Source organism: Eurytemora carolleeae, unplaced genomic scaffold (genome assembly GCF_000591075.1).
Source record: "Eurytemora carolleeae unplaced genomic scaffold, Eaff_2.0 scaffold745, whole genome shotgun sequence".
Taxonomy (NCBI): domain Eukaryota; kingdom Metazoa; phylum Arthropoda; class Copepoda; order Calanoida; family Temoridae; genus Eurytemora; species Eurytemora carolleeae.
The window spans coordinates 16,737-32,068 of record NW_019396632.1 but is presented as its reverse complement, the minus strand read 5'-3'; the positions used below and the strand labels follow the sequence as shown (position 1 = coordinate 32,068).

Genomic DNA, 15,332 nt, shown 5'->3' with positions numbered 1-15,332 from the left:
GTCCCTTTAATTCTTAATTAATACCTATACTGTCCCTTTAATTCTTAATTAATACCTATGCAGTCCCTTTAATTCTTAATTATTATAAAACTCCCTACCTACAGTATCCCAATGAGCCCCAACTACAACTATTTTGTCTAGTTTAGTTGCATAGTGTACTCCTGGATAAACTGCTATTATATTACTTCCTGCAGGGATCTCCCAATCCTTTTTTCCTGCCCAAAACTAATAAAATAAAAATATAAAAGTTGGCTAAAATAGAAAAGTTTACACCATCAGGTTATAGAAATATGGGAATTATAAAATTAGAGTTTGAGGAGAGACCGTTTTTATTTAAATCAATTTTAGCTCCGAAAAGTAAAATGTAAAAGAAAAGTATCCCCGCATTTTCTGGTTCTCACTGTATACAAATAAAACAATGCCTATACTTACCCAAGTATGGAACTAACTTGGTGTAAAGACTTTATAAACAATGCCTATTACCCAATTATGAAACTTACTTGATTTGAAGACTTATTAAACTATTCCTACCCAAGTATGAAACTGACTTGGTGTAAAGGTCTTTATAAACTATGCCTATACTTACCCAAGTATGGAACTAACTTTATGTAAAGACCTTATAAACTATACTTACCCAAGTATGGAACTAACTTGGTGTAAAGACTTTATAAACAATGCCTATGCATACCCAATTATAAAACTGACTTGGTGAAAAGGTCTTTATAAACTATGCCTATACTTACCCAAGTATGGAACTAACTTTATGTAAAGACCTTATAAACTATACTTACCCAAGTATGGAACTAACTTGGTGTAAAGACTTTATAAACAATGCCTATACTTACCCCAATTATGAAACTAACTTGGTGTAAAGACTTTATAAACAATGCCTGCTTACTCAATTATGAAACTAACTTGGTGTAAAGACTTTATAAACTATGCTATTTACCCAATTATGAAACTAACTTGGCGTAAAGACTTAATAAACTATGCTACTTACCCAATTATGAAACTGACTTGGTGTAAAGACTTGAGTACCAGAGAGAAGTCCCAGGTTTCCAAGTTTCCGAAGAATATATTGACCTGGACAAAAATGAATTAATAAATCAATCGTTCGCATTTTAAACTTTTTTTGTTGTAAAAACTAGCTAAATTCAAAGTTAAGTACTCTCAATTTTGTTGATGCAAAATCAGCTTTAAAAACGCAAAAATTGCTTTCTGGTTTAGTTTTCTAGTTTTGGTTAAAAAATTTTCTTGAGAAATAAAAATGTTAAAAATCATGATGTACTGCAATCCATCTTGTAGCGGGACAATACAAATAAATTCAAGGATTATCGTGGAAATGATTTGAAAATGAAATATCTCAAAATATAAGAATATCATGATTTACGCCCCCCCCCANTGTCCCTTTAATTCTTAATTAATACCTATACTGTCCCTTTAATTCTTAATTAATACCTATACTGTCCCTTTAATTCTTAATTAATACCTATACTGTCCCTTTAATTCTTAATTAATACCTATACAGTCCCTTTAATTCTTAATTAATACCTATACTGTCCTTGAGAGTAGAATTCGTCTCCTCATTCCTATTCAATTGTAGATACAGGTAATTACAACAAATTATTAATAATATTTTTTTTCATAAATGCAACAAATAAAAACGGAAAGTAAAGGGTTTAATTTCAAAAATAAAATATAAAAATTATTTTGTAACACGATAAAAATCAAAAATAATTGTTTTCAGGTTTTTAGGTTTTCAGGTTTTCATGATTCATTAAAATAAAACAACACCGGTTGAAGAAATATATTTACTATTTTCTGTTTATATTGTTATTTTTATTTATTTACCTGGGCAGGGTAAACACGTTGTTTAACATAAACTTCAAATTATTCCTAAAAAAAAAATAATGAAAGGGAGTGACCGGCAATGTATGGTAGTTGAACTAAGAATGTATTATTGTGAGGAAATTTTGTAGGAATCATTTGAGACGTTTTTAAGGTGCATATTTGTTCATATTAAAATCCTCATAGATTGTTCATTTTTGAGGGATGATTTTGATAATCGGTTTTTAAAAAAATTATCAAATAACTCACGACGAAAAATGTGCTAAAAATTCTACAGTAAACCAATTAGTTGTTTAGGCACAGGTTGAGAAAATAAAAATTAACTATTATCATCGAAAATAAGTAATCTTATTTTCTGTAGATTTCCTGGAATTTTTATTGAAAAGACGACATTACAAATTCATAAAGAATAAGAAACTTTATATGATAATAAAAAGAAATAATTGATTATAACTCGATTTATTGGGAAAATTTCAATATGAGAAATATGTTTCTGAACATGTAATTAGTTTACTGTAGTATTTTTGTTAGGCTTTGTCGTCATTATTTAATAATTTAAAAAAATCGATTCTGAAAACGTATGATTTAGAATGAATGATTTTGAACGTCGACTTGGCGCTCAAACTTAGTATTTATGAATCATTAAAACGTTTATATGTCTCAAATAAATCCTAAAAATTTTTTCTACAATACTATATTCTCAGTTCAACTACTATTCATTGCCGGTCACTCACATAAAACCAAAAAATATACAGTAAGTTTTAAACAATTAGAGCCGATAGAAAAATGCCGCAAAATTGAGACAATGCAAAAATTAAAAATATTTTGTTTTCTTTTTTTGTTCTCTTTTATATGCATGGTAGATCAAATGTCTAAGAAAACAAATGAAGACAGAACTAATTAGATTTTTTGGTGTTCAAAAGTGTGACATACACACAGAGTCCCACACATACACATACACACAGAGTCCCATATCATCATTTGGATTATCTCAAAGCTTTAGCACCAAAAAATGAACTTAATATTCGAAAAACCCAGTATTTTCTGGAAGCAAATTTTTATATTGGCCTTATACAATTTTTCAAAATGGTTCATTTTTTTTGAAATTTTCTGATAAGTTCCGAAAATCTATAATTTTCAACCATTAACGGTCCAATATGATGTGGACACTCTATACATCCCAGCATTATATAAAATCTATGTTTGACATTTCGTCATGGTGGTAGTTTTTAGAAATTTAGAAATAATTTTCCTAATATTGAACTTGAAATATTTGCCATTTAATAGCCGGATTCATCAGCTTGAACTTGAAATATTAGCCGGATTCATCAGATTATCACATGTTACTCGACCATGGACAAACATAACGAAACTGGGTTTAGGAAACCAAAAAAATCGTTCAAATCTTAAAAATCAATAATTAAAAATCAATTATAGTTTTTTGCAAAACAACGTACATTCCACCGATCGAAAATGATACGTGCACATCTTGAAAATGTTACGTGCACATCTTCAAAAAGTTTAGTGCACATCTTGAAAATGTTTAACATTTTACAAATCAAACCCTGATAGGAGAGAGTATCTACAAAAGCGTTTTTTTACGCACTACATTTAGCAGGGCTTAATTTAGTGAGATCAAGGATGATTAGGTGTTCCTCTTTTAACAATTCATTGTGAATAAAATATATGAAATAGTTTAATCCGCCCTTTGACATACTTATTCAAACATACATGTAAAGTAGTAATTCTAATCGTTTGTCTGTTTGTTTGTTTGTTTGCATGTCCGATTATAACGCATAAACCCCATGAACGATTTGTATCATATTTTGATTGGGGAGCTCAGGAGCACCAAACGAATGTTTTTAGCTTGGCTGTGAGATTCTAATTTGAGTTAGTCGAGTTGTATAGGGAAAAATAGCTAAATTCGTAATTTAGGACCAAGTGCGGGTAAACGGCGGGAGTTGCTATAAATACTCCTGGGCAACGCGGTGTTCCCAAGCTAGTTTAAACAGTAAACTGTACGTAGGGAAATGTAAACAGGGACAAACCGACAAATGGTTGAACAAAATTAAGCATTTTCTCAAAAATTAATAATATTAAAATTTTTAATCATGGCTACGCTTAATATGATTTTTTTAGCAAAAATAAAATAAAAATATGAATTATGATTGTTTTCTTACTGATCAACTAAATGAGGATCCACATCCACCTTGCTTATTTCTAATTCTTTCCTTAAACATAAAAATAAAATTGTTAACAAATTCAAATAATAAAAAAAAATTTTAAATATTGAATTTTCAAAAAATACTTTTTTTAAAAAAAGGTTAAATATTTTTTTAATACTAACCTGTAAATGTGTGTTAAATGGTCCTCCTGCGGGAAATCTGAAAAGTTATATTCCATAGGAGGGTTTAGATTTGGCGGGTAGTACTTCTTCAGTGGGGACCTAGTTAAAAAACAGTCAATTCTTGTTAAAAAAGGAGGGTTAAAAGTCTCCCCTCCCACCTTCTTTTATTTACAGGGCTGTTTACCTCAACGATCAGTGATTTGTAAAGAAGTTTATTCACTTTTGCTTAGGAGAAAAATAAAATTATAATAATGTTAAAGATTTTAATAAGGAAAAACTTTTTTATTAAAATAAATTGTTTTTTTTTCAGGTGTGATAAAATTAAATGAATCGTATCCTACAGTGAAAACCAGAAAACTCTGGAATTGGAAGACGACTTTGGACTCAAGTTATGACAGCAGTTGTGCAGTGTAAACAGACGTATTTCACTTAATAAGTGATCTAATAATTTACTAGTTTAAATAGTGCAACAGCAGTTGTGCAGTGTAAATAGACGTATTTCACTTAATAAGTGATCTAATAAGTTACTAGTTTAAATAGTGCAACTGCAGTTGTGCAGTGTAAACAGACGTATTTCACTTAATAAGTGATCTAATAAGTTACTAGTTTAAATAGTGCAACTGCAGTTGTGCAGTGTAAACAGACGTATTTCATTTATTAAGTGATCTAATAAGTTACTAGTTTAAAACTATTTGCTCCGTAACCACATCAAATACAATTCATCATTACTTTGAGGTCGTCTTCCACAGTTTTCTGGCTCTAGCTGTAAGATATCAGCTAATATATTAAATCATCAAAGGAGTTATGTAAATTATATTTGTGCATTACAAATCCAACACCCCTCTTCATTAAATCTAATTTGATCCCCGGCCCTTGTCAAAGAAATTTTAATTCTAGACACCCAGACTTAATAACTTGAAACGTCAAAAGTCTTTAGGACAAAAAACTTAGAGTTTGTAGGGCGTAATCGTTTTCTTTCTCTCTATGTAAATTGTAATGTATATACTGTATACCTGATATCAAACTGTAATGTATATACTATATACCTGATATCAAACTGTAATGTATATACTATATACCTGATATCAAACTGTAATTTATATACTATATACCTGATATCAAACTGTAATGTATATACTATATACCTGATATCAAACTGTAATGTATATACTATATACCTGATATCAAATTGTAATGTATATACTATATACCTGATATCAAACTGTAATGTATATACTATATACCTGATATCAACTGTAATGTATATACTATATACCTGATATCAAACTGTAATGTATATACTATATACCTGATATCAAACTGTAATGTATATACTGTATACCTGATATCAAACTGTAATGTATATACTATATACCTGATATCAAACTGTAATGTATATACTATATACCTGATATCAAACTGTAATGTATATACTATATACCTGATATCAAACGCTAAAGTTGTTGGCACTCGGAGTTTTATTGGCCTAAGAATAAAACACAGGTAGCTTCATAGATTATATCATTGCAAGATAAACACTGAACATTGACAATGTTTTTTTTAAAGTTTATTGAGTCTTTACCACAAAATGTTTTGTCGTTTTTTTATGAGAGATCAAAATCACCACAGTTTTAGTACATGTAAATATTTTTATTTACTGATAGCGCCGATTGAAGGATTCATATCTCTAATTGGATAATGAGATAGATAGAAAGATAGATGTTACCGCCATACTATTTCTATTGGTTCAGAATAGACAACAAACACCTGACTGAACTCTGATTGGATGCACTTTGACGTAGTTAGTTTGACGTGGAAGAGAATCTGAAATTTGGTCTTGAAAAACAACTTGATGTCATTTCAAGTTGATGGATAGATTCATTTCTGTAAACATAAATAAGGAAAACTAAATGTTCATTGTTTGTCTTAGCAAAATAAACAATTGATCCCTCTTTAAATCAGATTTTAAATTTTATGTTTACTCAATCATTTCTTAAAGCAAGATTATTTTTCTGAATGAAAATCAAGAAATTTTTTTAAGTTAATTTTTTCTTGGCATTGTACACAATTAATTGTTACATCATGTGCCGAGTCCATTAGCGCCTGATCCTATCAGGGTTCAGTCATGTGTTTGTTGTCTATTTGAACCAATAAAAATAGTATGGCGGTAGGATCTATCTTTCTATCTATCTCAGTATCCAATTAGAGATATGAATCCTTCAATCGGCGCTTTTAGTAAATGGAAATATTTACTTCTACCGAAACTATAGTAGTAAAATCATACTATACTAGCTTTGAAACCCAGTTTTCCATCAAAAATAGACTAAACTCACTTTTTCAAACTAAGCTAAGAGTCTTCTAACGAGTTTCCCAATACAGTTTTGAGGTAAATCGGTCAAGTGGTTCAACTAGATGCTTTACGCATTAAATATATGAGACGTTTTTTTACTTTTGTTTATAAAACCATAATAAACAAATATACTTTTCGAAAATTGAATTTCCTTAACTTCAGAATAATTTTCACAATGATGAATATATTATATTGCCCCTTTTTAGTATTAATCTATTTTTAAATTTACCAGTTTTATGAACAATTTGGCTAACATTATGTTTGGGATTTGGGAAAAATTATATTTTCAAATTAGTTAAAAAACCTTTTAAATTTTATATTTCTGAAGGATTACTTTCAATTTGACAAAAAAATAAAATTGTGAAAATGTTTAAATGAAGGTAGAATTCTCCAGGCCGCTAATCAGCCGTAAAAAATCAAATAATATGAAGGACAATCAAGGTTTAGGCATTAAATATCATAATTTAATGATAACAAAACCCTAAAGGGAGTGTAAGCGTAATTTCAAGTGATCCTCCATGCAAAGATGGCAATGCCCGATTTACAACGGTACCCTTAAAAGCTTGGTTTGATCAAGTATGAATTAGATATCCATATATTGGATTCTTTAATCTGTTTTTTTTTTCATTCGCGGGTTCTCTGCGAAAGTGACTTGCACATTTCTTGCTTATAAGAAGCAATGGAGAAATTTGAAGAATTAAAGACGATATCATCGACATTTTTGATCAAATTAGTTGTTTTAAGGCTTCCTATGGTACACAATTTTAGAACATAACTTTTTACGTTTTGCGTTCTTCTAGTAACTTTTAAACAAATTCAAAAAGCACATTTTTTCAAGTGCACTTGAACAAAAATGATGCTAATAAATTCTAGATTTTCTATTAAATGCATTTAAATGTTTTATCTAATCATTGATTAAAAAAATGCCACAATCTTTATTGCGTAAGAGGCTTGTAGAGATAAAACATTATTCTTTATGTTCATCAAATGTATGTATAGTGTACGCCCTAAATAAGAGAAATCGCTAAACCCCGAGAATTGCAGAAAACAGTGCAAAAACTGTTGCACAAATATATAAAAAAACGTTTTGCAAAACTTATTGCAAAAATCTATTGCAATATCATATATCTGTAATTTCAAGGTAATTGAAATACTAAAGGGAAAAACATTTAAAAACGTTATTTCACGTGAACCTCCGTTTAAAGACTTGTTCGATGCACAGCGGTACCCTTTAAACCTTAATCTTAGTAACAATGAGGATACATCCTTGTTTTTAATCTTAAAAAGAGATAAATTTTGTAAATTTCCTTCCTTGCTAATGCTGCAGAAATCCAAAAATTGCATTGATACAGAGAAACCTCAATTTTCGGATAGAAAATTTGAAAATGTTTGCTCAGACTTTGGGGGTTAAAAGGTATTGTTGTGAATAAGACATGTGGCTCTTTAAATATGGATTGAAATACTTTAAATTACTGATGACATTGCAACAGACTTATGTTTGGTAGCTTCAGTCTTTTTAGAAGTGCTGTAATTTGTACTTACTCATTAGGTGTGAACTGCATCTGCGTATAGTTGTACGCCAAGGTGTCGTGTTGTTCACGTGTTAGGTTGTACAGTTCATCAAATGCAACAAAACTAAACATGTGTTAGGTTGTACAGTTCATCAAATGCAACGAAACTAAACACGTGTTAGGTTGTACAGTTCATCAAATGCAACAAAACTAAACATGTGTTAGGTTGTACAGTTCATCAAACGCAACAAAACTAAACATGTATTAGGTTGTAAAGTTCATCAAGCGCAACAAAATTAAGCATGTGTTAGGTTGTACAATTCATCAAACGCAACAAAACTAAACACGTGTTAGGTTGTACAGTTCATCAAACGCAGCAAAACGAAACATGTGTTAGGTTGTACAGTTCATCAAACGCAACAAAACTAAACATGTGTTAAGTTGTACAGTTCATCAAGCGCAACAAAACTAAACATGTGTTAAGTTGTACAGTTCATCAAACGCAACAAAACTAAACATGTGTTAGGTTGTACAGTTCATCAAACGCAACAAAACTAAACATGTGTTAGGTTGTACAATTCAGCAAATGCAACGAAACTAAACACGTGTTAGGTTGTACAATTCAGCAAACTCAACGAAACTAAACACGTGTTAGGTTGTACAATTCATCAAACGCAACGAAACTAAAACGTGTTAGGTTGTACAGTTCATCAAATGCAACAAAACTAAACACGTGTTAGGTTGTACAGTTCATCAAATGCAACAAAACTAAACATGTGTTAGGTTGTACAGTTCATCAAATGCAACAAAACTAAACATGTGTTAGGTTGTACAATTCATCAAACGCAACAAAACTAAACATGTGTTAGGTTGTAAAGTTCATCAAGCGCAACAAAATTAAGCATGTGTTAGGTTGTACAATTCATCAAACGCAACAAAACTAAACATGTGTTAGGTTGTACAGTTCATCAAACGCAACGAAACTAAAACGTGTTAGGTTGTACAATTCATCAAACGCAATAAAACTAAACATGTGTTAGGTTGTACAGTTCATCAAACGCAACGAAACTAAACATGTGTTAGGTTGTACAATTCATCAAACGCAATAAAACTAAACATGTGTTAGGTTGTACAGTTCATCAAACGCAACAAAACTAAACACGTGTTAGGTTGTACAGTATATGAAGCGCAACAAAACTAAACATGTGTTAGGTTGTACAGTTCATCAAACGCAAAAAGGTTGTACAGTTCATCAAACGCAACAAAAATAAACACGTGTTAGGTTGTACAGTTCATCAAACGCAACAAAAATAAACACGTGTTAGGTTGTTCAGTTCATCAAACGCAACAAAACTAAGCAAGATAATGCAGTGCAAAATATTTTTCACATATTGCTTCTTTACATATTGAATAACAAAAGCAAGTGTTTTGTTAAATAAAAACGAATTGCTCTACAAAATTCATCAGACATAAAATAGTGTCTTATTTGTAGGGAGTGTTCGCGAAAAATTAAAGGGGGTATAGGCTTACGGCGAAAAATTCAGAAAGTTTCAACATTCAAATCAACTCTGATCAATTTAATTCCAAACAAATCATTCAGATATTACAAACAATGGTCATCGATTATTTTTTGACCCATTCGTATCTAAGTAATATCTCTTTTAATATTTTTTATTTTGTTTTTAAAAAATAATATTTTACTGGCGCTGGATTTTAGAAAATTCCTGGAAAATATGAAATGTCGTCTTCATTAACAAAATTCCTCGAAACAGGAAAAAAAAATTTTAAAGTAATTATCAGATCATAAACAATAAAATATGTTAAGAAATAATAACTTTATACGAATGCGTCGAAAAATTATAGATAATTATTGGTTGTAATATCTGAATGATTTGTTTGGACTTGAATTTTGCATTCATGAAGATTATAAATTTAGCATTTTTACTGAATATCTCTTGTTTCATGATATATTAGACTTTAATGTGTTCATTTTTAGTTGGAACTGTGTAGAGAAGCGGTAACTTTTGAAGTTAGTAAATTTACTGTAACATTGTATAAAGCGTTAATATAACTTTATTCACCTAACTTTTGTGGATTTTTAAATATATAAGACAAAAAATTCACAAAATTTTCAGTAAAAACTTGGGTTTCTTGCAAAAACGCTATGTTATAATGTGAACAGAAACTGACGTTAGGTTTATATAGATTGTGTTCCCAACTCAAAATTATTAGATTATTGTGTTTAATCCAAGGTTGTATAGAATGTTTAGATACTTCTAATGCGCTCAATTGTACTAGAAATGTCGTCTGCACTCAAACTGATTATTGGCGGAAGATGAAGTGACAACGTAAAGCTGTTGAGTCGAGTGGGGCATTTCGATTACATTCATGGAGTACCTTACAATACAGCTTTGGTTTAATCTAGAATAGGTAAACAGTCACTTCAAAGAAAGCCAGGATCCAACCTGTATGTTATTCCATCTATGCTCTTTGTAGGGCCACCTCCAGGTCCAACAGACAGGGTTTCTAGCTCACGATTCATAGGGGCTTCAGGGACTTGAGGGACCTCAATATCAGTGGTTTCAGGGTCCTCGGGCAGAGGAATGTCAAGATCTCGACTCAAAAGTGGTTCATAATCAGGGGTTTCCAGGTCATCACTTTCTGAGGTGTTTGGGTCTTCTACAATAGAGGTTTTTGGAGACGCAGGGTTGATTGGATACCAAGCAGTTACTACAGTCAAACAGCAGACACCTGTATAATAAATTATGTACAAGATACTGTAGTAGCAAAAAATAACGTGGAATACAAATAATTTTTTTTATTTCTTTTTATTATAAAATGTTGTCAGGGATTTTTTAATTAAAGGGACAGACCGGCTATGAAAGGTAGTTAAACTGAGTATGCAGTTTTGTGGACAAATTCTTTAGGATTCATTTGAGACATATAAAACGTTTCCACGAAGTATAATTATTGAGTTTGAGCGCAAAGATCGACGTTCAAAATCATGAATTTGGGTGGGTACTTTTTCAGAATCGTTTTCTTTAATTATTAAACAACGACGACGAAAAATATAGTAAAAATTCTATAGTAAACTAATAAGATGTTTAGGAACATATTGCTCAAAAGAAATTTGTCAATAATTCTTCAAATGTCGTCTTTTAAATAAAAATTCCAGAAAATCTGCAGAAAATCTTTGTGATTAAAGAAAGATTATAGAAACTAATAATTGAATAAGATTTTATACTCAAAATCAGGACTTACAGATCTTTAAAAAGTTTTATTTGTCTCAAATGAATCCTAAAGAATTTGTCCACAACACTGAATACTCAGTTTAACTACCTTACATAGCCGGTCTGTCTCTTTAACAACGAACATTGCAATTCTTTAAAGTGACTGTACGCGTAATTTCATGTGACACTCCATGCTACGTTTGAAATGCCCGATTCACAACAGTACCATTAAAGTTTGTCTTATTAGATATCATTGTTCATAATTTTTAAAACTGATTATTTTATTCTCTGAAATGCAAAAGTGACTTTCGCATTTCGACTGACAGAATACGTTTAAGAATTATCCGAATTAAATACTTTTAAACCTACAATAACGACAATGTCTTCCCTATTATAGATTAGATAAAGGGTTCAAGGGGACTGTTTTGAATCCGGCATTTCCATTTGTGAGTAAAGGATCACTTGAAATTACGCGTACAGTCCCTTAATAAAAATAAATATCAACGACGATTAGAAGTCCACTAATGTCTCTTTGCCACTTAATATTAATATTAATAAAATTAACGATAGAACATTGCACGGTAAAAATGTCGTCTTTTGAATCCCATGTTTGATTGGTACACCCTGTACAATTTTTTATTTGTACACCCTGTACAATGTTTTATTGGTACACCCTGTACAGTGTTTTATTGGTACACCCTGTACAATGTTTTATTGGTACACCCTGTACAATGTTGTATACACCCTGTACAATGTTGTATTGGTACACCCTGTACAATGTTTTATTGGTACGCCCTGTACAATGTTTTATTGGTACACCCTGTACAATGTTTTATTAATACACCCTGTACAATTTTTTATTTGTACACCCTGTACAATGTTTTATTGGTACACCCTGTACAATGTTTTGTTGGTACACCCTGTATATTGTTGTAAGGAGAAACCTGTGCACAATTTCTTTTAAGAAAATAATTGCAGCCTGCAATAGGTGATTACACTTTTATTCCTTTCAAGAGATAAAATCAGGAAAACCCCTCAACGACGAGTTTTTACCCTTTAACCCCAGGGCTCTTTGTTCCAGTATCTTGACATTTATTCTGACATTTACTGACATTTACTGAGCTGTTTACTGAGGTTTACTGAGGTTTACTGAGGTTTACTGGGGTTTACTGAGGTTTACTGAGATATAACTGAGGTTTACTGAGGTTTACTGAGGATTACTGAGGTTTACTGAGGTTTACTGAGGTTTACTGGGGTTTACTGAGGTTTAATGAGGTTTACTGAGGTTTACTGAGGTTTACTGGGGTTTAATGAGGTTTACTGAGGTTTACTGTGGTTTACTGTGGTTTACTGAGGTTTACTGAGATTTACTGAGATTTACTGAGGTTTAAAATACTAAAATTGCCAAAATATCTGAAGAAAAGTTAAGATGGTATTTCACGTTGTTTCTGTTTACAAATTCTTATTGTTTGAAATCTCTTATATTATCATTGAAGATTATTTCGCAAAAAATACAAACAAAGATAAAGGATTAAAATGAGTTTTAATATAAGAATAAATAAATAAATGTATAAAAGTATAAATGCATAAATGATACATCATTTTCAGGACAGTACATAGGAAAGTTATTTTTTCAAAATTTATATATTATACTTGTCTCTGTTTGTCTGTAGCTGTTTGTTTATATCCATGATTATCCATGATTTTTGTTCAATCTTGTAAATCTTGTTATTATATATACTTTGCTTGTCTGTCTGTCTGTTTGATTATATCCAATAACATTAAAAAAAGCTGGACTATCGGGCTCAAATTGTGTGTAGAAACTCACATTACCCCAGGCAAGGTTATAATGCAAGGAAAGTTAATTGCAATTGCGTATACTCTGCGTACATATTGAAACCAGTTCACTCTGGGCGGAATTTGTAAACAAGAATAGATGAATTAGTGTTGGTTTAGTATCCGAGGAGGATAAAAGCATTTAATTTTGATCAATCTGATAATTCACATAATAGTTTCTTATGACCAGAATATTTTATTGATTTTTTATGTGAAAGATGGATCCCATGTCAGGCTGTGACACCCGTCTTGTGTTTACATTACCGCCCAGAGACAGTACACTGCAGTACAAAAGATGCGTACAACATGTGTATCAAAATAAATTGACCCCACCCCACCCCCTCATTCGACGTTAAAGGAAAAATGTTTGAAAATTTTTAAGGGCAAAATACCTTTCATAAGATGGGGCACTTCTCCCCCCCCCTGGCATTCTAATTAGGCTATTTTGAGAGAGTTCTTTTTTATTTTCTAGCATATTTGATATGTGGACTGTAAGTACTATTATACAGAATTGAACGAGAAACAAGTATAAACATGTATCTATAAATTACATTTATCTAAATTAATTGAGCCTAAACTTGTAATATTTACGCACATTTATGGTTCAATTAGTAGTTTAATGGTGGGACTAATTAGATAGATTATGTGATATAAAACCAGGCTCACTATTATTCTACTCTATAAATAAGGAAACTAAGAAACATATTTCTTAAGAAATTAAGAAGCATATTTCTCAATTTATATATAAGTTATAACTTAATATACTCACCTATTAATGTGAATTGCTGCATGATGAAGAAAAATCCTTAACTCCAACTTTTTATCTTTTCATTTTTAGCTTTGTTATGTGAAGTCAATAAAACTAAATATTTAAATGGTTTTTAGTTTTATAAATCCGTAGTTACGTATCTTCTTAATGCAAGTCTTACATCTTTATATTTACAATTTGTAATTGTTTTTGTATTTGATCTTTTATTATCAAAGCATGATTTTCTGAAATTATTAAGAGTATGATAGGTTGTAACTAGGTTATTCACTAAAAATGTAATTTAAAACTTTAAATGAAATGTTCGAATGTAATTTTAAGTTCTATGTTTTATTTATAACTAGCCTTAGTGGGCGCTTCGCGCCCATCTTCTAAATTAATTGTGAACATATGTTCTCTTTGTGTACATCGTAAAACAAAACAAAAATAATTCGCGGATTTTCAAAAAAAATTTCGTGGATTTTCAAAATTTTAAAAAATTTAATGACGATCGAATTTTGATGGAGACAAATATTTAAAATTTCAATCATTCATAAACCTTCCCTGGGGTCCCTAGATGTCCCACAAAAAATTTGGGCCCGATCGGTTCAGCCGTTTTGACGTTTATTTGATACAAACAGACAGACAGACAAACAGACAGACAAACCAAATTTTGGTATATCTTTAAAACTTTATCCGCTTGATAATGTGAAAGATATCGTTGTATTTTCCAGGCTTGTAACGTGTTCAATTCTAAAATGTCCTCCACTGTTTCTGTAACCTTTAATGGAGAAACCACTTCTTAAAATATCAACATTCAAATATCCTATTCCTTCGCTATGAGACAAAGCTGATATGAGTCTTTTTGTGAATTGCGTTTACAGTCCTTTAACAATGAGATATAGGTAGTTACATGAATGAGATAAAGGTAGTTACATGAATGAGATATAGGTAGTTACATGAATGAGATATAGGCAGTTACATGAATGAGATATAGGTGGTTACATGAATGAGATATAGGTAGTTACATGAATGAGATAAAGGTAGTTACATGAATGAGATATAGGTAGTTACATGAATGAGATATAAGTAGTTACATGAATGAGATATAGGTGGTTACATGAATGAGATATAGGTAGTTACATGAATGAGATATAGGTGGTTACATGAATGAGATATAGGTAGTTACATGAATGAGATATAGGTGGTTACATGAATGAGATATAGGTATTTACATGAATGAGATATAGGTGGTTACATGAATGAGATATAGGTAGTTACATGAATGAGATATAGGTGGTTACATGAATGAGATATAGGTAGTTACATGAATGAGATATAGGTAGTTACATGAATGAGATATAGGTAGTTACATGAATGAGTTTAGACACAAAAAAAGTGTAGAATAGGCAATAGCGTATACAGGGGGGGGGGGCAGTGCCCTCTATCACACTTTTCAAATCTT

The 15,332-nt window shown here is 30.9% G+C and overlaps 1 protein-coding gene across 1 annotated transcript in view; it reads right to left on the bottom strand.

The window, feature by feature from the left end:
- LOC111706611 (uncharacterized) overlaps window positions 1–14,111 on the bottom strand; it is a gene marked incomplete in the record, with an annotated part of 22,812 nt that extends 8,701 nt beyond the window's left edge. Inside the window, 10 exon segments of the mRNA XM_023479526.1 lie at window positions 99–225; window positions 1,001–1,083; window positions 1,552–1,589; window positions 1,852–1,896; window positions 4,029–4,079; window positions 4,196–4,294; window positions 5,637–5,681; window positions 8,088–8,180; window positions 10,522–10,807; window positions 13,892–14,111. Of these exon segments, the coding sequence (XP_023335294.1) occupies window positions 99–225; window positions 1,001–1,083; window positions 1,552–1,589; window positions 1,852–1,896; window positions 4,029–4,079; window positions 4,196–4,294; window positions 5,637–5,681; window positions 8,088–8,180; window positions 10,522–10,807; window positions 13,892–13,913 (889 nt within the window).
- Window positions 14,112–15,332: the final 1,221 nt, after the last annotated feature.